Genomic DNA, 26,343 nt, shown 5'->3' on the forward strand with positions numbered 1-26,343 from the left:
GACGCAAGTGTGACGCAAACGATCAATATACAACAATGTTATAGTTGTATACGATTTCACCGATTTTCATCATACCTTTAGGTAGCAAGCTCGATTTAGCAGATTCATATACGATGTGAAGCGACGATTTCCACGATTCAATGAAATCATATATACGATGCTAGCGAACTTGCAGCTTGACACTAAGAATGTATATGTTTTTCACGATTCTATCCGATTTTGTGCGATCCTACCGATAATATCTCGCACCTTTTATGATCGGAGACGACTATATGAAACAAAATCGCAATTAAAATTTAATTTCGCATGAAATGCGATTTTACGCAATCATTGACAACAAATATACATATTATTATACAATTCTGATTCAGTATATGAAAATATACGATTTTTTCCACACAATGATTTACGATATGTGGTTGGCTGGGATTGTACTTGCCTCATAATATACAAATTCATGCAATGGCTGGCAAAGAAAGCCCTTCAATTAATAACTGTGGAAGTGCTCTAAGAACACTACGTTGGAGAGAGGCACGCCAAGTTCCAGTGGGAACGTAGAGCCATACAGAAGAAGAAAAAGATTTCAAGGCTGTGTGGTCCCTCAAGGGGCCTAAAGTTGTCAAAAATAGTATGCGACTGAAAAACCCATGATATTTTTTTCGTCGAAAAAATGCGCTATTCTACTAAAACCAATGATTTTAGGATCCTAAAGGGCGAAAAATGTGCTTAGAATCGCGATCATATCTCTACTTTTTTGAGTTATTGACAAAAAACAATCGAAAAATCAGCATTTTTGATCATTTTTTAGATCCCGAAGTAACCCTGTTTTGTTCAATAGCTTAAAAACGGTACATTGTCACTAAGGGTATGCGGTATACCGAAAGATTTCGCCAAATACACCTCGAAACGAAATTCCGCGAAATTCCACGGAATTTACCTAGGCGAAATTTATGATTATGAATTTCGTTTCGTTTCGCCAAATTCTAAAAATTTCGTCTTCAAAAAATAGATTTTGACGAAATCAAACGGAATTCAGCGGAATGTCTAAAAAGTTTCGAAAACAAATAAATAGTGTCAATGTCCACATCATCTATCGAAGATCTTGCTAATCTCAAGTTACTGAAAAGTGTTTAAAAAAAAATATCTCGAATTGCGAGAGACAATACACTTCTTCTTCTTCTTTTTTGTGGCCCAACGTCCACACTGGGACTTGGCCTGCCTCGCTTCAACTTAGTGTTCTTTGAAGCACTTCCACAGTTATTAATTAAAGGGCTTTCTTTGCCTGCCATTGCATGATTTTGTACATTGTGAGGCAAGTACAATGATACACTATGCCGGGAAAATTTTCCTGACTGGAACGGGAATCGAACCCGCCGTCTCCAGATTGGCGACCCATAGCTTTAACCACTAGACAAACTGGAGGCAATACACTCTTAGGTTCTATAATAAAAACACAAAAAATCTCGAATATATTTCTTATCTTGGACCTACCATCAAGATCTTGCTCGATAGGTATGCTTTCCACATTTGCGGTATGCTGGACCATACTTAATATTTTGGATAAATTTTCTGATGGAACCAAATGCAGAAAAACTCGGGTTTAGTTCCTGTCTTCAGTTTAGATTCCAAAAAGAAATTTTTAGCAGAGTAATGGAGAATATTGGGGTAGAATGATGGAGAGTGTATGATGCTCTAGCAAAAGTTCTAAGAAAACATGGAAGCTCTCCCAGGATATGTTTCTAGAAAAAAAAATGAAAATCCCAGAAGAAATCGATTGAGACAAATTCATTAGAATGTTTGATACGTGCACATGTTTCTGGAGAAACCCTTTTCCAGGAAATTTCCAGTGGAAGTCTTGAAAGAATTTTGCCATCAAATCTGTATCAAGAAGCGTTTTACACGGTTAAACTCTTATTTCTTTTGCTGATAAGAAATTTCGTTGAATTCCATGTTCGTCCTTTTGTTTTTCATAAAACTCTTCCCAGCCAACACGAAGTCTTGTATGATGTTGTATAGGATGCTAAAGTGGAGGCCATATGCGTACCTGCTTCCATTTAACCGCGTGTAAAGTGTACGCATATCGCCTCCACTTTAGCATCCTATTCAACATCATATGCGATCGTGTGTTGACTGGGTTCTTAAATGAGAAAGTTTGCAGACGCTGAAAGGAGTACTTTAGCGATATTTCGATGAATTTAAGAAAATACTGTAGAATAATATTAGGGGAATCCTAAATCATGTTTTTTTAATTGTTAAATTTCTAAAATATGTTCAGCTGAAGACATCGATGTAGGAGTTTGTAGCGGAGTTCTTCAAGTATGTCAAGTGGAAAGTATGGAAAGTAGGAATTCATACCAACATTTTTTGAAAATGTCAAAAGGTTTTTGCCCTGGGCTGAAAATCTCATTAATAAAGATAATAATAATAAATGTCAAAAGGTTGGATGAGCACAACAAACTCTAACATCGCTGTGTGCGCATCCTACTTTTATACTTAATTTCGGCAAAAAATACGCTTGTTAGCTGCAGCATGGATTTCATCAGATTATTCACCAACATACTCTGGGCTGGTGGTATTACGTGGGACTTTGGTTTTCTTCAACTGTTGTAACAGAATGTTCAGCCCTAGGTTAGTTGATTTCGGAACCCATAGTCTTAAATCGAAAGACCTGAAGGTAGAATTCACACTTAAAAAGTCTTTTGGGAGTTGTATTTGATCCCTGGTCCTCGGTGAAAAGGGCATGCACTTTAACCATCACACCAGGTCCATTATAGTCCAGATCTATCTGGTAGAATTCTTGTCCATATACCTAGAGATGATTGTGTTATATTTTTCGAATTTTAAGTTTGCGGATGCCTTCATATTTGATGAGTATGCATACATTTCTTAAGTATTCTTTTTAATTTCTATATGAGCTTTACTGGGCATTTTCTAATGAATTAAATTATCTATCAATTTTGGGTTTAGATTTGAAACTTTCTCCAGAAGGTACGCCATTCAACAAAGCTTAAATGGTTAACATCTGGCTGACGTTTCCTTCTCATTGCTACAGGTTTCTGATAAACAATCGGCATGAGAGCATCTTATAGCATAGTTACATTATTGAAGTGCTCTTGTTAAGTCATTGGAGCAATCTTATTGGGTTATTGGTGTAATTATAAAAAATTTCAATACATGTCGCAAAAAAATTGTTAAACAATGAATGCCGCTGTAGCAAAAGAAGCAAGGGGATGACAATATTTATGGAAATGCACTTCGCGCCACCACAAACACGCAGTATCAATTCGCACAAAATTGATGTATCTGCAAAATTCCGCGGAACTTTTTCGAAAATTTCGTTTCGTTTCGAAAAATACCGAGTAAATTCGGATTTCGTATCGATCTCACGAAACATTTTTGAATTTCGTTTCGTTTCGTACCGCATCGTATCAGAAATTTCATATTTCGTTTCGTTTCGTTTCGCTTTGAAAAAATCCCATACCGCATACCCTTAATTGACACATATTGCCCATTTTACAGGCATTTTTACTTGATTTGCTGGTATGTCTAAACATACTGGAATAAATTTGTAATTAGAAGGCACGAAATGTTGCTAATTGACAAATTGAGAGATGAAATATGTGAAAAATCGTGTTCTGGTGGGATTCGAACCCACGTCTCCGTGTTCGCTAGACCGGCACTTTAACCAACTAAGCCACAGAACAAGAACGAGCTCTCGACGCATACTAATTAGACATCAGCAGACAAACTGCCTGATGGCTAGATATGCGGAGTGCGAGAGTAAGTCTCGGCTTCATAAAAAAATATTCGCTCTCACTTGGGGCCGTTCATAAACCACGTAGACTTTTTGGGGGGAGGAGGGGGTCTTGCCAAAGTCTACGCTCCATACAAATTTATATTTTTTTTTGTATGGACAAAATTCTACGAGGGGGAGGGGGGGTCTGAGATGACCAAATTTTCGTCTACGTGGTTTATGAAAAGCCCATTTGTAGATAGTGGTCACAAACAGGAGCCGAAAGAGAGATGAGTTTGTGAAATAGGAGTGTTCACGGTGCGGCTTCGGAGTCAGTTTGGCTTTCTATTCCGCAGAATCATTACTTGTTCTGTTGCTTAGTTGGTTAAAGCGCCGGTCTAGCGAATACGGAGTCGTGGGTTCGAATCCCACCAGAACGCGATATCTTTCACAAATTTCATCTCTCAATTTGTCAATTAGCAACATTTCGTGCCTTCTAATTACAAGTTTTTCCAGTAAACTTAAAAACGAGTGAGATATCGCAATTCTAAGCACATTTTTCGCCCTTTAGGGTTCTAAAAGCATTGATTTTAATAGAATAGCGCATTTTTTCGAGGAAAAAAGGGACGAACCAGCCAAGGGCTGAAGTCTCTATAATAAAGCTAAATCAATCAAATCGACGAAAAAAACATGTTTTTTTAGTCCCATACTATTTTTGACAGCTTCAGGCCCCTTGAGGGATCACATAGCCTTGAGATGCGGACTTCAAATTTTAACATGATCATTTCTTAGCTAAATCGATATTTTTCCAGCAACGAACTTATAACATTTCCAATTTTTGCAAAATTAAGGACAGCCTAGTGTATAGCCCTATGCCTTAACTTAATTGATTAAATTGCCAGTTACTTGCCTCAAAACTGTTTTTTACTATTGACGCAAATTTCATTTTGCATAACGTGATAGAGTGATAGTAATGAGTAGTCAGCGCAGAGAAAGAGAGAATGCCACAGATATAGATTCATCCATACTTTTCGCTAGCATGCCCCACTGTAATCCAGCCCAAGACGACGACAGCCCATTGGTAAGGGATGAGTTTTTCGAACTACATACTACTGGCTTCCCTTTCAGCTCTGTTCCATATCTGAACATCAAACGAAGGCGCGCGTCCGGCCAGACAGCAACCCTAGAAGATCCCATTGTGTGCATGATAGCGAGCTCGATCTCGTTAAGTGATGGGATGAACGTTTTTCCCATTCAACCCGCCGCCATGGCCATAGATATGGGAACCGGACTCGAAAGGTTCGAAACAAACAAAAATATAGCCATATGTGTGTCTGGCAGAAAGTTCCAAATGGTAAGAACTTCCGGCCGTGTCTGGTGGCACTAAACGGTCCTTCGGAAATGAATGGAAATCGGAAGGACATTGGAAACAAAATGAGATGAATCTATCAGGTTTTCAATAATGGGGGGAACACGTGTGACGGATTTTTTCTTTAGTTTATTTTGAGGGTCCTGTTTTTGTTACTAATCATTAATTTGCAGTACGCCGAGCAAAGCAGGATAAAACGTTAGCTATTTCAAGAAGATTTGTTCAACGACAAGAATTCATGGAAATTGAAATGATGTTGCTCCACTTCAGCTCAACAGTTTAATACTTTTCTCTGTATTAAAGGTTAACCCCGAAAGTTGAGAAGTGTATTTACCGTTCACATGATGCGCACACTTCTAGGCAACCACTCCGTTCCAACAATTCAAAATCAAATCCATCAGTTGCCACTCTCTGAGCCAGCAACAGCCATGCCATGCCAGCAACTGGCTAACTTTTTCGTGGTTTGCCTGGCAAAACAGTTTCATAAAATGAAAAGTTTTGTACCACCAGCACCACTTTTGGATTGAAAAATATTCTCGATTACCGTGCCAAACCTCCCCTGACCTGTCGTCCACTCTCAGATCACGCACGTGCCCGGAAAATCAGGCACCATATGCTTTGCACCATCACAACTGGTGCAAAGCACACCCAAAGCACTCTCCAGCACAGCGCAGCGTTAAAAGCAAAATGCACAAAACTAAATCCACCTCTCGAGCAAGCCCGAATGGAAAAGCAGAACAAATCCTTTTTCCTGGGAATAGCTCCCAGTGCAGACAAGCAGAAGGCCAAATACGAAGTGGACGATAGTGGTGTGATGAGTGACGGTCCGGCCTCATTCTAACTAAACTGACCACTACTATCCGCAAAACTATACAAGTCATATTGAGGTGGCGTCCATTTATTGCGTTACGCTGAAATTCGTAGTCTTTAAACTTTTCCATTGTCACTTTTGAAAGTTTATAACCAATTTCATAACGTAAATTTCAGTTTAAAATTTAAAAGCCATGATGAAACCAATGATTCTAATGGAGCCAGCCGCGGTTTTTATGATGGAAAATATGTGAATCGCTACGCTGAACCATGTACACCCATACTCTCTCCCAACAGTGTTACGTAGCAAGGTTGCGACCATTCATTTGCAAAGATTTACATTCATTTGATATTATCTCAGTTCAGAAGCATGCTATCGAAAAACAATGTATGGATGAATTTAACCTTGTAGTTTTATCTGAAAGTTTGTCGAATAACATTGGGGTCGCAAACGTATACCAAAGTCGTGAGCGAGCTGTGAAGGCAACTCTCCACTCGGTGAATGTAAATTTCATTCACGCTGTGGAAAGTTGCCTTCACAGCTCGCTCACGACTTTGGAATGCGTGTGCGACCCCAATGTTATTCGACAAACTTTCAGATAAAACTACAAGGTTAAATTCATCCATACATTGTTTTTCGATAGCATGCTTCTAAACTGAGATAATAGCAAATGAATGGAAATCTTTGCAAATGAATGGTTGCAACCTTGTTACGTAGTTTTTGGAAGGTACAATAGAGGTGATCTCCTCCATGAATAAGTACAGTGGTGCACTCAACGATGTTTGACATGCTAATAACCATCAGTCCCGTATTGCGTTTCTGCCTGAGGAATAATAATGAAAGTGACAATGATGCATTACTCAGAATGCCGGCAATGCCTCCCGTGGATTTGGAACTGTGCGAGGTAAAATTTGAATAAATCCGCTTTGATTTGCTTTAATCTGTGGTACACACTTAATTCAGATTGTCGATGTATCAGCTTCAGGCTCCAGAAGAAGCAGTGGTCAAAAAAGTAGATAAGGTTGTTTATCTTTTTAACCGATACTTAATTGTACATATATTGATCAGTTCCGCCCCAAAGTGGCATCCTAATTTTTTTTTTATTTTGTAGTAAGTTAGCTAATAATTTGAATTTTTTGAACAAAATTCTGTCACATGATTTCATGGAGATCCACTGGGTTTTTTTTTTATCCATGTTCTTTATTTGTAGGGCTCAATTGTTTTATCAAAAACTTTACGGAGCCAACAAGCCATGCAACAAGCTTTTTAAATAATTTGTTATTCTAGGTCTACAATTGGCTTCTTTAGCGGTGTTGAGATAATTCCATTTTCAGAATCTGCATGCAAAACTGAGCCGAAATCCAAATTTTCATGAATTTTGGTGCCCGGGAACCTATTTAAAAATCAGTTTGAAGTTTGTATGGGAGCGATTTGTCGAATCACCCCTCGTCGCATTTTGTACTGGGCAGAACTTTCAAGCAGTTGGCCAGCTGTCAAAAGGTGATTTTGAAAAATCTCTTCGAAAGCGATTTTAGGTACCAAAATGAAGTTCTAAAAATCTGAAAAAAATCATGGTGGTTCAGAAAAAGGTGCTCTTTCGTATAAAATGAAAAAATCAATAAATTTTTCTTAATTTAAAAACCCAATTGAAAAAAAACTAATAGTTCATTTTTCGCGCACTTTTTCTTGGTTGCGAGCCTGAAGCAGATCCCGATGCCGCAAATTGAGCTCGCCGCTGTTTCGCCTGTAGATTTTCCATTACAACCTGGATAGCTTGCGCAACCTCTGCCAGTGTGGGTACTTTACTCTTCCATGGTTTATCCTCTTTCTCAGAAATTCCTACTTCCTCGCAAACACCCGCCTGCGTCGATTCCTCGTGCTCTTTATCCGATGATTGGTTGAAACTTTCTTCCAGTACTTCTATAAGGTCATCGGTAAGAGCTACCGATGGGGCCCGCTCCACTGCCGAATCTTCATTCCCAGCTACAATTCCGGCATACGAAACTGCCTTTTCCTGCTTTTTCTTCTTTAACTGGTTCCGATCCTGGCGCTGTGGACACGAATCCTTCCGATGTCCCGTTCCCTGGCATTGGAAGCACGTGTCCTTGAGTCCGTCGTAGAAAACGTTTCCTTTCCAATCGGCAACATCGAGGCACGGAGGAATAGATTTCAGAACCTCCATGTACACCCCGCGTACTCCAGTAAACATGTGGCTAAGTCCCAATTCGAGGGAAAATTTCTCACGGATGACTCGCTCCACTTTTCCAAAATCAATAAGCACCAGTGACAGGCGCTCGTTGTTCACCTCCGGGGGCAAATCAAACACGCGGACTTATGTAACGTTCGTACCCGCGATTGTCATTCGTACTTGAACCGTCTTTCCACTTGAATACGTGAATGCTCTTGAATCCTGGTTGTTCTTCAGTGCATCATTCATTGCTTCCAACGAAGCGAATTTGATAAAAAGCGATCGCTCGTATGCCGTCTTATACGCACTTTCCATCTGCGGCACATCCGCATCCAGCTGCTTAACAAAATTAGAAATTTCGTTCCATGACGGCCGTGGGCTCCCCGGCGGGAAACGAAACTGTACGGTATTGACAACCTTCTTGCACATTTCGTTTAATAATTACCGCTTCTGCACACACCACCGACGAGCGAGGACAAAGGCCGATGAAACGAAGCGCGCGTGATTACAGCTTTCTATACTGCACCAGCTGCAGAGGATAAAAACACTATCCAACGAGTGCGATTTCACACGCGTCTGCTCCGGAGGGTTACGTTCAAAAGGCTGAATTTCGAAAGACTGAAATAACATAAGGCTGAAAGACGAAAGGCTGAAAAAACAAAAGGCTGAATGCATCAAAAGGCTGAAAAAACATAAGGCTGAAATAGTGATCCGACTAGTTATTAAACTCATCAGCCTAAAGGCTAACCTCAACACTAACAGCTCAGACAAACAGATCATTCTCATTGGGAATAATTACATACATTCATTGACTTTACGATCTATTTGAATATTTGCTTGTAAGTCGATTACCCAGCCGTGTCACTCGCATAGGTTTTGCTTGAGCTTGACGATTGTTCATCCTACCAGCGGCGTCATAATGTAACACACTTAAAATAATTTACACAAATGCAAATTACGCGGAAGAAATACAAGGTAATGAATAATATTGTACGGTATTGGTCACCCAAAACGCAATGGTTTCTTCGGTACTTTCAGGTCTTCAAGTTAGTCTATGGTCCTACATTAGAATAACTAGCCACAGAAGTCCAATGTCGCGACTGTTCGTGTGACTAACATCTAGTTTGTCATGCTCTTACAGCGTCATTAGGGGTACTATAAGTGTCAAATAAATTTTGTTTACCAAAACAAAAGATCCTCTACGCGATGGACACTTACAAACAATCAATTATGACAATTAAAGTTGTTAATATAATTGAATAGGAAAAGCGACTACAGCGCCATTGGAGTTCTAGTGTATTTCCACAGACAAACAGACGTAACTCTTAGAGGAAATTCATCAAAAACTTTTGCCCGGTGTCATTTTTATGAGCATACTGCCACCTGTTGGTAGAACCGCGCGCGACACTGTCGGCCATGATGGATTTCGATTTGACGTTTTGCTGACACGCACACTATTACACAAATTGCCTGTAATTTTCGTTTGCATCATTCAGCAACTTGTACACTGGCAAACGTCAAAGCGATCTAACACTAGCGCCTCTGGTGGAACGATCGCGCAAATCAAATGAAATTTGAATTGATCGTTAAACGCATGTGCCAAGCCGTTTTGAAGAGTGTTACGTCTGTTTGTCTGTGGTATTTCTATTGGTCCTACCATCCCTAGTTCATGGTTGGCCAAACTAAGCCATTTTAAAGGAACCTACTTCAGATACTATGTTCTGAATCGGAAAGTTTTACGACTGCTATGGATTATTGAATGCATACATTACTAAGGCAGTATTTTTCAAAAGAATAGCATATATTTCTAAGAAGGGAAAATCTCTGATGTTATTGTTTTAGCAGCCGTAATGACAACAATCTCCAAAATAACATGACTCGAAAGAATAGCTCATGTTTATAGAAGGATAAATTAACGATATGGATATTATCAGATCTTTTTTGCGTTCGTTGGTGTGCACCATTAGCCTTTTCACTATAAGTTCAGTTCCGAAACTAGGGCCCGCGTAACCCTCAGACGCGTACGATTCGCGTTCGGACCAAGAACTTTTCATTATGAAAATTTTCTTGGCTCCCTTTGGCATTGAGTATCTTCGAGCCGATGTGCCAAAGCTGAGAAGCAAGCTCTATCTTAGTTCGGGCGTTACTCCAAGAAAAGAAAGAAGTGCTCTAACTGATCTATGCATTTTCGTATTTTCAGCCTTTTCAATTTTCAGCCTTTTGTAATTTCAGCCTTATGTCACACTTTCTTGATTTCAGCCTTTCGTATTCAGCCTTTTGCGCATTCAGCCTTTTGAAATTCAGCTTTATGTTACAATCCCGCTCCGGACGATAGCAGCGACAGAACTCATCCACTGGGTATTGATTTTACAGAAATTCTTTTGGCAATATTTGAATTGCCACTGATGTTATCGGCAAAAGTTGTTTTAAAGTGATCAATTTGACCCCGGATTACGGTATTAATTTGGCCTTCGTCAAGAATATCAAGAGGTGTTTTATATTCTGGGATGGCCTGCAAAACAATGAGTCAATAAGGAGAACGTCCAACATACAGTATGCGGCAGGAAAAAATGCGAAAGTGTTTTTCAACTTCAAACCTCATTTTCGTCCATTTGACATTAAACAATCTATGTTTCAACGTTCCATGATCTATAATAGGCTAGTTTTCTGAAAAGTTAATTAAAAAATTTCCCATTTTGGTCACTAACCTTTACAGGGCGGCGCCTGAAGATGAAGACAACCAGAATTTTCAAACCGCAGAAAATCGCACAGGTCGCTAAATTTCGCATCTGATAAAACAAAAAATTTTGATTTTCTCTACAATATCATCAAATATATGTACTTATTTCATCTGCTATGTGAAACTACATGGCTCTGGATCAGTGTGGTCTGGTTGTTCATCGAATTTGAGCTAATTTTGTTACTGTTATAGTCATTTTGTTTAATGACCATTGGGCGCGCAGTTTATTGATATCCGCTAATAAGGCCTACATTATCACATGTTAAACATCAAATGTGTTCATTTTATTTTTCAGTGCTAGAATATAGACATTGACTGATACACTGTCATGAAAAAATAGTCATATATATCCCATATTTAGCGTGTAATAGTGCCTTGAACTTTTCGCATTTTTTCCTGCCGCACCCTGTAGCTCTGGTCCTCACAAGTTCCTACCTCATGCTTCCACGGGTCAAGCGATGACAAAGACCGCCAGTTAAGAATTGTGTGCTTAGATGGAAGTGCAGCCTGGGCACTGTTGTCCTTCTGACTTCAGCTAGATTGAGGATATACGACCCGAGTGTCTGTTCACCAAGGAGGTGCGGCTCAAACAGCGTCTTTTCTGGCATCCAGCGGCTGATAAAGAAACGCTGCACTACGCCCAGCTAGAACCAAGGTGGTGCCCCATCAGCGTGGTCGTCCCAGTGTTGGTTGGGACGTTCAACAGAACTGGCACGATGGCCCTCCGGAAAGACAGGAGTGTTGACGTAGGCCCAATAGACCACCCGTAAAAATCCCCATTGCGATTAACATAGGAGATAGTACGACTCGATACAATCGGCAAAGACCCACGCGACGAAATAAGGACTACGATTGGAAACTTGGAACATGGAATTGCAAGTCACTAGGTTTCGCAGGATGTGACAGGATAATCTACGACGAACTACATCCCCGCAACTTCGACATCTTGGCGTTGCAGGAACTTTGTTGGACTGGACAGAAAGTGTGGAAAAGCGGGCATCGAGCGGCTACCTTCTACCAAAGCTGTGGCACCACCAATGACCTGGGAACAGGATTTATAGTGTTGGGCAAGATGCGACAACGTATGATCGAGTGGTAGCCGATCAACGCAAGGATGTGCATGTTAAGAGTTAAGGGCCGTTTCTTCAACTACAGCATCGTCAACGCCCACTGCCCACACGAAGAGAGACCTGATGACGAGAAAGAAGAGTTCTATGCGCAGTTAGAGCTCGCCGTGTGACATGAAAATCGTTGTCGGCGACATGAACGCGCAGGTAGGAAGGGAGGAAATGTTCAGACCGGTAATCGGGCGAAACAACCTGCACGACGTATCGAATGATAACGGCCAGCGATGCGTAAACTTTGCAGCCTCCCGTGGTATGGTAGTCCGAAGCACCTTCTTCCCCCGCAAAGATATCCACAAAACTATCTGGAGATCACCCGATCATCAAACAGAAAACCAAATCGACCACGTTCTAATCGACGGTAAATTCTTCTCGGATATAACCAATGTCCGCACATACCGCAGTGCGAATATAGATTCGGATCACTACTTAGTCGCTGTATGCATGTGCTTAAAACATTCGACTGTTATCACCACGCGTCGAAGTCGCACGCCGCGGCTCAACATCGAGCAGCTGCGTTACGTAGAAGTGGCTCAAGACTACGCGCAGCAGCTAGCAATTTCCCTATCAACGGAAGAGCAGCTTGTCGCAGCTATACTTGAAGGTGGCTGGAGGGACATCCGATCCGCCATAGGTAGTACCTCGGCTACTACCACTAGGCTTCGCGACTCCGAATCACAGAAACGACTGGTACGACGGCGAATGTGAACAGTTGAAAAACGAGAAGAATGTAGCATGGGCGAGAATGCTGCAACACCGTACGAAAGCGAATGAGGCACGTTACAGACAGGCGTGGAACAGGCAGAACTCAGTCTTCCGAATGAAGAAGCGCCAGCAGGAAGAACGAGATCGCGAAACGATGGGAGAGCTGTACCGCGCTAAGGACACACGAAAATTCTACGAGAAGCTGAACCGCTCGGGCAGAGGCTTTGTGCTACAAGCCGACATGTGCCGAGATAATCACGGGAATATTCTCACGAGCGAGCGTGAGGTGGTCGAGAGGTGGCGGCAGCATTACGATGAGCACCTCAATGGCGACGTTGAAAGTACCGAAGGTGGCGTGGTAACAGATCTGCGACTATGTGCACAGGACGAAAGACATCCGGCCCCTGACCTCCAAGAGATTGAGGAGGAGGTTGGCCGATTGAAAAACAATAAAGCCGCTGGAGCAGATCAACTACCAAGCGAGCTTTTAAAATACGGTGGAGAAGCACTGGTGAGAGCAGGCTTGACAGAAACTCCCTCGCGAGAAAATGAGGAAGCGATTTCAGCGATTTTCTGAGGAGGGTAAATTAAACTCAAAAATCACAACGCAAATCCTCAACAGCACCGAGCGCGAGCTTGCCGCGCAGCGAGGAGTTTGTTCAACACTCATAATTGCTTGTTGTGTTTCTCACGTCCACTCACACTCAAAAAGCACTCGGGAGTTACACTCTCATACATAGAAAGACTCTCGAGGCAAAAATCGCACTCAAAAACCCGAAATAATCATCGGCTCTTCTTTCGTTCCCCTCTTCCTCGCTAAGTTTTTATTGCCTCTCTGTTTGGGGTTCGTTCGCTCCCTCGCGACGGGGCAGAAGCAAAACACCGCTCTAGAGCATGCTGCAAAACTCTTGATTTCGAGGAGGATTATCAAGCCTGGGTGAGAGCACTACACTGGGTCATTACCAAGATTTGGGAGGAGGAAGTATTACATGAGGAGTGGATGGAAGGAATCGTGTGTTCCATCTACAAAAAGGATGACAAGTTGGATTGTGGGAACTACCGCGCGATCACACTACTGAGCGCTGCCTACAAGATATTCTCTCAAATTTTATGCCGCCGTCTATCACCGATTGCAAGAGAGTTCGGGGGGCAATAGGGGATTCTGGGGTAATACGCACCACTTAAGGAAGATGCGTCCAAATGCATATAAAAAGGCAATAATTTATTGGTTTAATGCATGCATTCATTGCATATACTTTCATTCTAAGAGAAACCAAACAAAATTTCAGCCTTAATACAGTTCAGCTCTTGAAAATAACGTTTTTTGTAAAGACTAACATTACGGCTTCGTATGTTTATGCGGGGCAGTATGCACCCTTGCTCGGGGTAAAATGCACTACAACAATGGGGCAGGATGCACTCAAACAAAGGGGCAAGACGCACCACAACATTGAGGCAAGATGCACCGTCGAGTTTAGAAATGTTTTTACTTCTTAGACAAAATGCATGTTTTATAAGGTTTTAAGACAAACAATAGCTCAATTTTGTTTGCGATTACTTACAGAGCACTCATAGATATTATTACAGCTTGTTTTCTATAGGTGCGTTTTGCCCCAACCAATGGAGTGCATATTGCCCCAATCAATAGCAAAAAATAAAATAGTTTAAAACATATAATTAACGTAGATTACTGTTTAAGTTATTTTTCCTATGCTTAGCATTGCCCTCAATGAACTGAATAAACACAACAGCATTAGATGTTTGGTCGGTTTTCACCATCAAATCATTCGACAAACGATTGGGAAAATTACATCAGAATCGTGCTTTTCAATTTTATTCATCTTTCTCGCTAATTACGTAACGCAGATATGTAAAATTTTCCAGATGCTCATTTATTAAGACGTTCTATTAGACTGATAAGGTTTCAAAGCTCTAAAACCGATAATCCCTGAAAAACAAAGGGGGTGCGTTTTGCCTCGACAGTGCATATTACCCCAGATGCCCCTATCAGGCTTGATTTATGGGTAAACGCGCTACAACGGACCAGATGTTCGCCATCCGCCAGGTGTTGCAGAAATGCCGCGAATACAACGTGCCCACACATCACTTGTACGAGACGACGGTTTACGAATGAAAAATACAGTCCATTTAGCAGGTTGTAGCCAGCTTTAAAGCTGAAATTGTATTCAGAAATTCATTATTAGTTGTTACGATTAGTTACTATAAATGCTTACATTCTGTGCTCGCTCTATTTCGGAACCTTCGTATCGTCGAATCCATCCAATTATAATTCTCACTTAACTACGGGAAAAATAGTTCTTTTAGAATTCATATATAAGCGAACAATTTAACAAATTGTGCAGGATATCTTTTGGCGAAACAGTTACAAATAACAAATTATGTTCTCACTCACTTCGGGCAAGACTGATGGGCGATTATTTGTATGGCCGTCTATCTCAACTACATGCAGATTGCCATTTGCTGAATATGCTGTTTGAAACAACGGCAATTAAACTATTACTGAGAGTGCTAAATCAAACATTATATACTACACACTGGTAACAGGCTTACCCTTTGGCTATTATAGATTTAGTTGATAATATAGAAATTAAAACTACTTTGTAAATCGCAAATGAAATTACGGCGGTCACCTGAACCATGCAGACGTGATTATTTTGTTTTCACTATTGATCCATCGCTGTTATCAGTATGTGCTTTTGTTCTGTCTCGTCGAAGGTATGGGAGCGTCCGGGACTCACGTATCACCTCTTTGTTCCCAGCGGTTTTTTTCGCCAGTGTTTCCAACATCACTTGTTCATCGATTTCAAATCGGCGAATAATACAATCGATCGAGCTATGGCAGATTATGCACGAATACGGATTCCCGGATAAGCTGATACGATTAATCAAGGCGACGATGGATCGAGTGATGTGCGTAGTTCGAGTATCAGGGTCACTCTCGAGTCCCTTCGAATCTCGCAGAGGGTTACGGCAAGGTGATGGTCTTTCGTGCTTGCTGTTCAACATTGCTTTGGAGGGTGTAATAAGAAGAGCGGGGATTAACACGAGTGGAACGATTTTCACGAAGTCCGTTCAGCTGCTTGGTTTTGCTGATGATATTGATATTATTGCTCGTAAATTTGAGTCGATGGCGGAAACGTACATCCGACTAAAGAATGAAGAAGCCAGGCGAATTGGATTAGTCATTAATGTGTCGAAGACAAAGTACATAATGGCAAAGGGCTCCAGGGAGGAATCACCGCGCCCGCCATCCCGAATTTATATCGACGGTGATGAAATCGAGGCGGTTGAAGAACTCGTGTACTTGGGCTCTCTGGTGACCGCCGACTACAACACCAGCAGAGAAATTCAGAGGCGCATTGTGGCAGGAAATCGTGCTTACTTTGGACTCCGCAGAACTCTACGATCGAATAAAGTTCGCCGTAACACGAAGTTAACTATCTACAAAACGCTGATTAGACCAGTCGTTCTCTATGAGCACGAAACATGGACCCTACGTGCAGAGGACCAACGCGCCCTTGGAGTTTTCGAACGGAAGGTGTGGCGTACCATCTACGGCGGAGTGCAGATGGAAGACGGGACTTGGAGAAGGCGAATGAACCACGAGCTGCATCAGCTGCTGGGAGAACCAACCATCGTCCATACCGCGAAAATCGGGAGGCTACGGTGGGCGGGTCACGTCATCAGGATGTCGGATAGCAACTCGACTAAAATGGTTCTCGAGAGTCATCCGACCGGTACAAGAAGACGTGGAGCGCAGCGAGCTAGGTGGGTCGACCAAGTGGAGGACGATCTGCGGACCCTACGCAGAGTGCGGAACTGCAGCCATGGACCGAGGGGAATGGAGATGGCTACTATGTACAGCAGAGGCCACCCCGGCCTTAGCCTGATCAGTTAGGTCAGTAAGTATCTTGGATATTTGACCGCCATCTGGGATGTTTTGGTCGACACGTTCGGACTCCGGACATCTTCTCCATACCGAATATACCCATATTGCATGCTTTGGAGCCTTAAACTCCATTAAAGAGCCGCCATCTTGATTTTGGAACCACCATCTTGGATTTTAGTCCACCATCTTGGATATTCTGGCCGCCATTTTGGGACTCCGGACATCTTCTCTATACAAAATAAACCCATATTGCATGGTTTTATTCCCTGAAGCTCCATTAAACTTGTTGACTATTTTCGACTGTCGAATTTTACTCTCGGAGGATGGCTTGCCAGTCTTGACAAAAATAAAAATACTGCTATTTTATCTTGTCCGACGTTTCGGTCCGTTTGGGACCTTCTTCTGGGACTCGAATTTTACAGATTTTTCGTCCAGTGTGGTTCTGTGGAACGTGTAAATGTCGGTTCAGAGTTTTCCCTCGCCAAAACGGACGGTGTCGGTGTAAGCCTAACCGTGGAAAAGCTCTTGTTTAAGCTGAGCTGGAATCTGGTACCCGGCACTTGATCTAGCACCATTGCTTTTTGGCTCTTATTTTTTTTCTGATTTTTTCTCGTTTCACCAAATTCACGGTTTCGTTTATATCACGGTTAAATTTTTTTTTTGATCGTGATAAAACCGAAAATCCACTGTACTGCATTGTTTACCTTTTGCACCAGGTTTTGACAGTTGGTGTACTGAGCGACTGAGCCTCAGTAAAATCGAATACCGAAGCTACCAAAACAGTTCTGCTGTTCTATTTTCGTCAAAAAAGTGTTGAACAGGCAATTCAGGATTGAGTGTGTAGTACACGTACTGTCACACTTTCTTAGACTCCCTCCCCCCAAAATGTTGGACGTAATTTTTGAACGTTCCCTAGGTTCTCTTTACGCTTTTTGCGTTATTACATTGCCATTTTCAGGGCGCAGTTTGAATCCATTGTGGTACGCTTATGCATTAGGGACGATCATATTCCCCTGTGTTATCTCTGTCCATTTTTACATCCCATTCCTTATGTCTGTCCCATTCCCTGGGGTAGATGATGAATAGGATCGTATTCATGAAGATGGAACAAATTTCCCATATGGAGTAGCGTGCCTCTAGAGCCTACCTACTGATTCCTGTTACCGGGGCTTATTCCACTTTCAGTTTTCATGACTCCTCTCTCTATATATGCTTATGACCACATCCGCATTTCATCTGCGAGCAGAACCTATGGGAATTATATTCGAAATGCAAGTAATTTCTCATCAAACGATTGCGTGCTACCATCTTGACGATCGGTAAACTGGTGATTGGCATCCCGAGTAATAAAATCTCATATAAAACAACATTCTCTGTCTCATTGCTTCACAAAGGCAAAGCAATACGAATCAATAATTTAGATTTACTATCTTTCAAGTGGAAGATAAATGAACGCCAACAAGCGTTGATAGCACAATTGGCCGAATTTCAGTTAGATTCACTTTCCTCGGGTTATTTTCTATTACCACTGGTGGTGGTGGGCTCCGGACGCTGAAGAGAGTTGTGTTCATAAATATTAACAACGCTCAGATGGAGCCACTCCCGGCTGATCCCCCGGAAACCGTCCATTCCGAACTACACGTTCATTCCAACGTTGGCCAAGTGGAAATAATTTATCAGCGACGGGCGCGTGCAAACTCGAATCAGAACAATTTCGTTACCGGTGGTGAGCCGGGAATCGTTTGCTACTCGGTACATTCGCCACCGTGCAGTGCCGGCGCCCGGTTCGATCAGGGCCGAATCCGGAATTTATCGTTGATGGGATTTCGCCGCCGCTTGCGAGATTCCCATAACAACTCTGTCTGCAGTGGAAGAAGAAAAAATCTCCGATGCGGATAAAATGGCAATAACAATCGAAGAAAATTGCGATATTTCACCAATCAATTGAGAACCAAGAACAACTGCGAGACATACAAGCGAGGTCGGCTTCCGATGTGAACGATTTACGAAAACTATATGTTGAACGTTGAACTTGAAGTACCCTGATATTGTATTTTCCGAACATATCATAAAACGCCACCCGGACAGCTATTGCACCATTGAATGTGCCATCACTTGTAAGAATAAACCTGTTACATTCCGCGTAGGTAGCAAAATCTTGAAGATTTTTAGCGAACTCCGCTCCAAATGTTCAAACCCGTATGAATCCCACTGTGCGCGCTGGTCGCGGACTCCAGCGGGAAACGTTTGTGCTCCCGGGATGATTGAACAGTATGTACCAACCTACCATAGACGTACAATATTGGACGAGGATGAAAAATTCATATTATTTGATTTGATTGATCCGGGCAAACATTTGCGTCGAAGTCATCTAAAGCGGGACGGCTGCCAATCGGTATCGGGGCGCTTTGCTAAGCACTATAGGTAAATGGGACACGGGATGTGTACGTACACCGCCGATGGAAACATAGGTAGGCTAATTGGGTGGATCAACATTGGATTGCTTTTAGATGGCGATGCAGGCATAATAAATTTATATTTTTTTTAAATATTGGGTGGAATAATTTCATAGATGTAAACAATATGAGCATTGAGGATGAATAACTCGCAACCATTGTCTAAATAAAGAGCATTCAACATACCTATGCATATTTCCGTAGCCAGGAATTTCCTGAATAAAACAAATATCCAACCGTTGAAGCAAACGGACACTGAAGCTATTCAAAATTTAGGATAATCCTGCAAAGCAGGTAATACATTCATACATCCGACTTTGGCCACTTTCAGAATATTGGTTTAACTGTAGAGGGCAGCCGCAGTGAACTCGTGGTTTACCCTTCATCGCAACACATCATTCCTTTGCACGCCGCTTAACACGCGTCGGTCGAAAACTCCGAGTGCTTGCAGATCCTCCTCGAGCACGAACATGGTTCATGTCTCGTATCCATATCCGTACAGGACCATCGGTCGTATTAGCGTTTTGCACATGGTGCATTTGTAACGCAGGTGAACCTTTTTTACCACAGTTTCGTGCCCGAGATGGACACAACTTCCACTGATGATGCGCCTTTGTATTTCACGACTCACGTTATTGGCAGTCGTTAGCAACGAACCGTGGTAGATGAATTCAATAATATCCATGTCATCTGCAAAACAGGTTAATTGTCCAGATTTCGTGAAAATTGTACTCCGGCTGTTGAACCTGGCTCGTCGGATAACACCTTCCAGGGCGATGTTGAATAGTAGATAGGAAAGTCGATCACCTTGTCGAAGTCCCCGTCAAGTTCCAAATGAACTGGATAGTTCACCCGAAATCCTTACGCTGTTTTGCACACTGACCATTGTTGCTCTTATCAGTCTGGTAAGTTCCCCGGGCAGCTGTTCTTGTCCATGATTTCCCACAGTTCTGAGCGGTCGATACTGTCGTATGCCGATTTGAAGTCGATGAACAGGTGATACGTTGGGACCTGGTATTCACGGCATTTCTGGACGATTTGCTGTACGATGAAGATCTGGTTCGTTGTCGACCGGCCGTCGAAGAAGCCGGCATGATAACTTCTTACGAGCTCATTCGTTTTAGGTGACAAACGACGGAAGATGATCCGAGATAGCACTTTGTAGGCAACATTCAAAATAATGATCACTCTGAAGTTCTCACATTGTAAATTGTCGCCTTTCTTGAGAATGGGGTAGATTACTCTTTCCTTCCGCTTCTCGGGTAGCTGTTCGGTTTTCCAGGTCCTGACTATCAACCGGTGCAGACAGGTGGCCAACTTTTCTGGGCCCATCGTATGAGATCCTTAACTTTCCTAAGCGTGAGAGTTGATTCATTTCCGTCCTCCACTGCACTGACGTCATAGTTTCCTTTGTTGTCGTGGTCTCCTGTGCCTACGTTCTTCACGCCATTCAGGTGCCGATCGGAGTACTGCTTCCACCTTTCGATCACCTCACGTCTGTCCGTCAAGAGGCCTTCGTCCTTATCCCTGCATATTACCGATCGCAACACGAAGCCGTTGCTGGATACGTTGAGCTTCTGGAAGAATTTCCGTTTTTTTTTTTTCAAAGAACAGCAGTTCAATTTCTTCGCCTTTCACTTCCTCCAGGCATCGCTTTTTCTCTCGAAAGAGACGGGTCTGCTGTTTCCGCTTCTGTTTGTTATATTCCACGTTCTGTCGGGTCCCTTACTGCAACATAACCGCCCGCGCTGCGTTTTTCTCCTCCAAAACCGATCTGCACTCTATCTCCAAATCATTCGTTCCGTCAATTCCGTTCCACTTATCTGATGGCGCTCTCGGTTGCGTCGTTGATGGCTGCTTTCACTGTACTTCAGCAGTCCTGCAGATGAGCCTTATCGAGCTCGCCCTTGTCCAAACTCCAGGCTGTGTTGGAAAAAGGTGCAACGTATGACCTTGTTTGTGGAGGCAGCGAAATCAATGAATCACAGGCCAATCGTCGTTCTGAATTCCTCCTCCTGGCAAACCTTAGCGTTTAGGTCACCTAAGATGATCTTGACGTTGTGGCTTGGATAGCGGTCGTATTCGCGTTCGAGCTGCGCGTTAAATACGCCCTTGTTATCATCAATGCTTCCGGAGTGTGGGCTGTGCACGTTTATTATGCTGAAGTTGGAGAATCGGACCTTGATCCTCAACCTGCACATTCTTTGGTCGAGCGGATTCCAACGATTGTTCATGACCTTTAGGAATTCTTCCAGGCATTTCATCGGTGATCATTCAGGAGTTTTTTTAGATCTTTACATCTTGACTCTTCTCTTGAATGATTACAAAACATAATTCAAGTAGCTCCTGAACAGCTTATTGTAGTTCTTCCTGGTATTCCTTTAAAGATTTCTTCAGAAAATTAAATTTGGTATTCAAAAAGTATGTCTCCTGAGGTATTTTCAGAAGATATTTACGAGATTACTTGGGAATTTTACCAGGACTTCCTACATAAAGTCCTCGAGGGTGTTTTAGAAATATTTTCGGGATTTGCCTCGGAAACTACTCCAGAAACGCCAATACCATTTTTTTTCAGAAATTCCTCCAAAATTTTTCCGTTGGAATTATTTCAGGTATTCCTTCAAGGATTATTTCTGGAATTCTTTCAGAGAGTGTTTCAGAAATTGCTTGAAAGACCTAAGTCCAGGATACTTCCGAAATTTTTATCAAAATTTCTACTATAAATGTTTCCCAAGCAACACACATGTCATATAAGAGTTATGGCAGCGCAAATTTTGGTTGTATAGAAGTTATTTTGATGTGATTCCAACACAATGTTAAAATTACGTCAATTCATCTTCTATACTACCAAAACTTGCGCTGCCGTAATTTTACACGACATGTTTGTTACTTGGGTTAAATGTACATCCTGGGTATGATAAAAGTCTATGGGATTATTTTCGAAGGAATTTCCTAAAAATCCTGAAATACCGGAAGAGTTCCTGGAGATATTTCGGAAGCAATTCCTGAAATAACTTTTAAAGGAATCTGAGGAGAATAACTGACAGAATCTCTGGAGATTTTTTTAAGAAACTCTCAATCAAATTCCTGTTATCATCCCTTAAGGTATTTTTGAAGGAATCATTGGAGGATCCTGGACAAGTACCAAATGAAACATCTTGAAAAGGCTGTGTTATAGGATTTTTTGAAATTTTAGAAGAGTTCCTGGAAAAATCCTTTAATAGAGTGCCTAGAGGATTTCCTTAAGAAAAAAATCCTAAAAGAATCCAGAAAATTCCAATGGAATTGCTATACAATTTTGTAAAACATACAGGGGATGGCCAAAATGTTTGGGATAGGCAACTTTTTTTCTCCCACAAAAAAGTTCAACATGCTATAACTTTTCATAGAGCGCATCAAAAAATCTCAAATTTTGACTGTTTGTCAACCTACTTTATGTGCATCATTGGTACAAATTTGGGCTCGATTGATTAATATTTCGCAAAGTTAGAACCGTTCGGGTAAAACACTATTTTTTAGACAACTCATTTTTGAGCTGTCATATCTCCGGAACTAGTGAACCAAATTGAATGAAATTTTGAACGTACACTAACACTATGTAAATGCTTCACAAGCTATAAAAACATAGATACCTTTTGAACGTTGAAAAAAGTTATCATGGATTGACACTTTTTGGAATTTTCTCGAAAAAATGTAATGTTTTTACATCAATGTCAATAAATTTTGGTCATCACGTTTCGACGCGCCGTCTTGTGTGCTTATAGTACGCGCTCTCGAATCAAACGAGGTGATTTTTCCGAGTTTTTCGCGATTGCCGCGGCCGAAACGTACACTATCGGTGCGTAAAGCGGTCCAGAAGGGAATAATAGTGGAAGTTTGGTGAAAATCCGTGAAAAACCGACCGAAAACAGTGATCCAGTGCATACCGTACGTGGTTGAAACAACAAAACAAACGGTGGTCAGTCGGCTTCCCCGGCGATTTCATTCACCGTTTCAGTGGTGTGGGACGCGGTGCGCCCGAAGAAAGTTTTTTCGTAAAATAAAAAGTGACGATAAGTTTTGAAGAATATTATTGAAAGTTGAGAAGATTTGGATTGACATCCGGGGAACGTTGCAGTGTCGTCCATCTACAGTGTGGTGCAAAATAAAAGCAACATAAGGTTGAAGGAGTGAGAAGATAGAATTTTCATTTATTTTTTGACTCACTCGGGGTACGTAACGGGTGACCGTTACCATTGAGGCGAAACCAACCTAACCTATCATGGCGGCCGCTAGTAGCGGCGACCCAGGGGGGTCAGTTGGACGCCGACTGCCATTGTATTTGGATCCAACAAACAGTTTTGGCGAGTTAACGTACCTCCAACTGTCTGGTAAGAATGGTGTTACGCTGCCGTTCAACCCATACATTATCGGGAAATCAGTTGAGGCTTGTGCTGGTGGCGAAATTGAAGATGCGAAATCGGAAGCACAAGGCACCAAGGACACCCTGATGGTACGTAATCCGACTCAAGTGACCAAGCTTCTCAAATTGACGAGACTCATCGACGGAACGGAGGTTGAAGTTGTTCCCCATCCCAACCTGAATGTATGTAGATGTATCATCTCCACATTCGACCTGATTCGGATGGAAGAGAAAGATATATTAGCAGAGATGGCCAAAGATAACGTCATCCGTGTGCAGAGGATCACCAGATACACGGACGGCAAGAAAATAAATACACCGGCATTGATCTTAACTTTCTGCAAGACCACGTACCCGGAGACCATTAAGGTCGGTCTGAGACGTGTCCCAACCCGCCCGTACATTCCGAATCCTATGCTCTGCTATGGATGCTTTAGCTATGGGCATACTCGTGCTCGATGTCCCGGACCGCAGCGTTGTGTCAACTGTTCAGGCGAGTTTCATGGAGACGAATGCGGTGAAGCAACACTGTGTTTAAACTGCAAAGGAGACCACCGACCAACAAACCGCCAGTGCCCGGTGTATAAGAAAGAAGTTGAGATAATCAAAGTGAAAGTACGTGACAACCTGAGTTTTCCGGAAGCCAGAAAACGCGTCGAGCAGCAGGCAGGTAGCTACGCCCAGGTTGCTGCTCAACAGAAAGACAAAGAAATTGCAAGATTACAAGAGGAAAGCAAACAAAAAGACGAGAAGATAGAACGAATGATGGCAGTCATAGAGAAGATGAATCACCAAACTGGTCAAGAAAAATCACGTCAAAACCGTGAACAATCTGTTAGTCGCGAAAAACCGCACAGTAGCCGAGAAAAGCGTATAACAACAATTACAACCGGACCGGTAACCCGATCCCGAACCAACTCTCCAGCTGTAAAGGAAACGAAACGCGGACGATCATCGAAACAAAACACCAACAAACCAGCCACGTCACCGGATCCAAGCCCACCTCCGAAGAAAACCGCCATTAGTACGCACGACCTCACGCAAATGGATTACTCCGGCGAAGAATCTGAGGCATCGGAGACACCCCCAAATCAGCATCTTCGATAGATCAACCTCCCAACAACGTTTGGACATCAACGACAACCAAGGCACGAAAACGGACAACGAGAATAATCGGTTCGGAAGAAGGGAATGTGTAGTACCTCTTCCGACGCAAGTACAGCAGGTTGGACGAGTCATCCGGGACGTCATACCCCAACCCGTTGATGATGAATTCACCGCTGTAGCCGATTCAATCATAGAATACACCACGACACCAGAATCTTGGGATAGACGGCAGGGGGAAGGGGTAGCCCTTCTTTGCCCTAGCCGCCGCCCTACACAAATGCTAACAACTGATCACTCATCTACATCAAGGATGGGAAAAAATCATTCATTTATTGCGTATCCCTCATTGTCATCCATGCACAATCTGATGCGAATGTGCTTCTCCCCCAGCCAAGCAAAATGTTTCCACTTTCATTGCCCATTCTTTCCAATCGCCGAGCACCGGGCGACGCAAGCAACGACGGCCGAATGAATCGCTACCGAATCTTAGTGCCGAAGGCGAACGAACCAAGATTGAACGAATGTTTGCGTACTGAGTCGGGTGCGAGAACATTCATTTTGGAACGTTCAGTTAGCGTTCAGTGGAAGCATTCAGTACTGGAAATTGAATCAGTGAGTGCGTTTTGATTCAATCAGCTGAATGTCACTCGGTAGGTGAGAGAGCGAACGTTCTTTTCGTATACACCGATGCAAGCTGATTCATTTCACACTCTATTTGTTTCTCTCCTGATTAGTGCCATTTACACTTATCAATAAGTTGATTCAACCAAGAGGTTCAATCTTTCCTTCAACTTCATCAAGAAACACAATTTGATGGAAATATTGCTAAATGTATTGCATGAATTTTTTATTGAGGAGAACATGGATGATAATGTTGAATCTTGATGTGAATACTGACCAACCTGCAAAAGCGAGGATTGAGGTTGGTGGTCATATCCTCAATATTTCCCCTCCGAAAGATTGATCCAACCGATCCAACCACCACTATCATCCAGTTTGACCAAACCATCAAGATCATCCCAAGTTCGTCAAACTTTCCTCTCGATTTGTTTGATTCGATCAATCCAGCAGTGCAAAAGAGTCAGCAGATTGAACGAAGACCATTCCATCAGTGAGGAAGAGATAGCAATTCACCAACGTTCAGCGCGTGACTCACGGCGTTCATGGTGGCCAGTTCAATTGAATTTTATGGAATGCTTTGAAAGCAAATTTCTAGAAATAAAGTGTCACGTTTTTGCTTTGTAAATATAATAAAAACTTGATCATTCGAAAAGTGCAAATTTCGATACTTCGCTTGCTTATTCAATTCCATTAATGATTATCAAAAAATATTTTTTTATAGTTCTGGTCATTTACCACGCCATATTCGATTTTTTTTGTGAGCATTCATAAACTCTTATCTATTGAACCCATTCTCTCCGATTGATTAGCATGATGAATTGTTAAATGGTGGATCTATTTACATGATGAATTATGCTATTTTTCCTAATGTCTTGAGAAAGTTAATGTTTCTTATTTTTACCACAAGTTATGAACTTCTACCGTTGAACCAAAATATTTCATACAAAATGGAGCTTAAACAAGTATTAACATTTCGGTTCGAACAAGTTTTGATTTTTGCTAAATGTAGTAAATGTAGTAAATATGTAAAGCAGTTTAAATTTGGAAAACAAAGGCTAATAAGAGGTTATTGCCATATTGATTTGTTTGTTTCGTCTATAACTGAAAATGTGTGCTTTATCCGTTATTATTCAAACAGGTTTCTCTATAGCTAGATTGATTACTGAACGATAATTAA

At 42.0% G+C, this 26,343-nt stretch overlaps 2 protein-coding genes across 2 annotated transcripts in view; both read left to right on the top strand.

Annotated features, from left to right (window-relative positions):
* LOC109400170 (connectin-like) overlaps positions 1-26,343 on the top strand; it is a 497,439-nt gene that overhangs the window by 359,129 nt on the left and 111,967 nt on the right. The window lies entirely within an intron of this gene.
* LOC115260807 (uncharacterized) lies at positions 23,298-24,545 on the top strand. The gene has a single exon (XM_029862114.1). The coding sequence runs from the start codon at positions 23,298-23,300 to the stop codon at positions 24,543-24,545; it is 1,248 nt and encodes a 415-aa protein (XP_029717974.1).

The sequence above is a fragment of the Aedes albopictus genome, chromosome 3 (assembly GCF_035046485.1).
Source record: "Aedes albopictus strain Foshan chromosome 3, AalbF5, whole genome shotgun sequence".
Taxonomy (NCBI): domain Eukaryota; kingdom Metazoa; phylum Arthropoda; class Insecta; order Diptera; family Culicidae; genus Aedes; species Aedes albopictus.

What these genes read in the sequence shown, in the direction of transcription:
- LOC115260807 (XM_029862114.1), top strand. Translation starts at nt 23,298, where the DNA reads ATGGCGGCCGCTAGTAGCGGCGACCCAGGGGGGTCAGTTGGACGCCGA.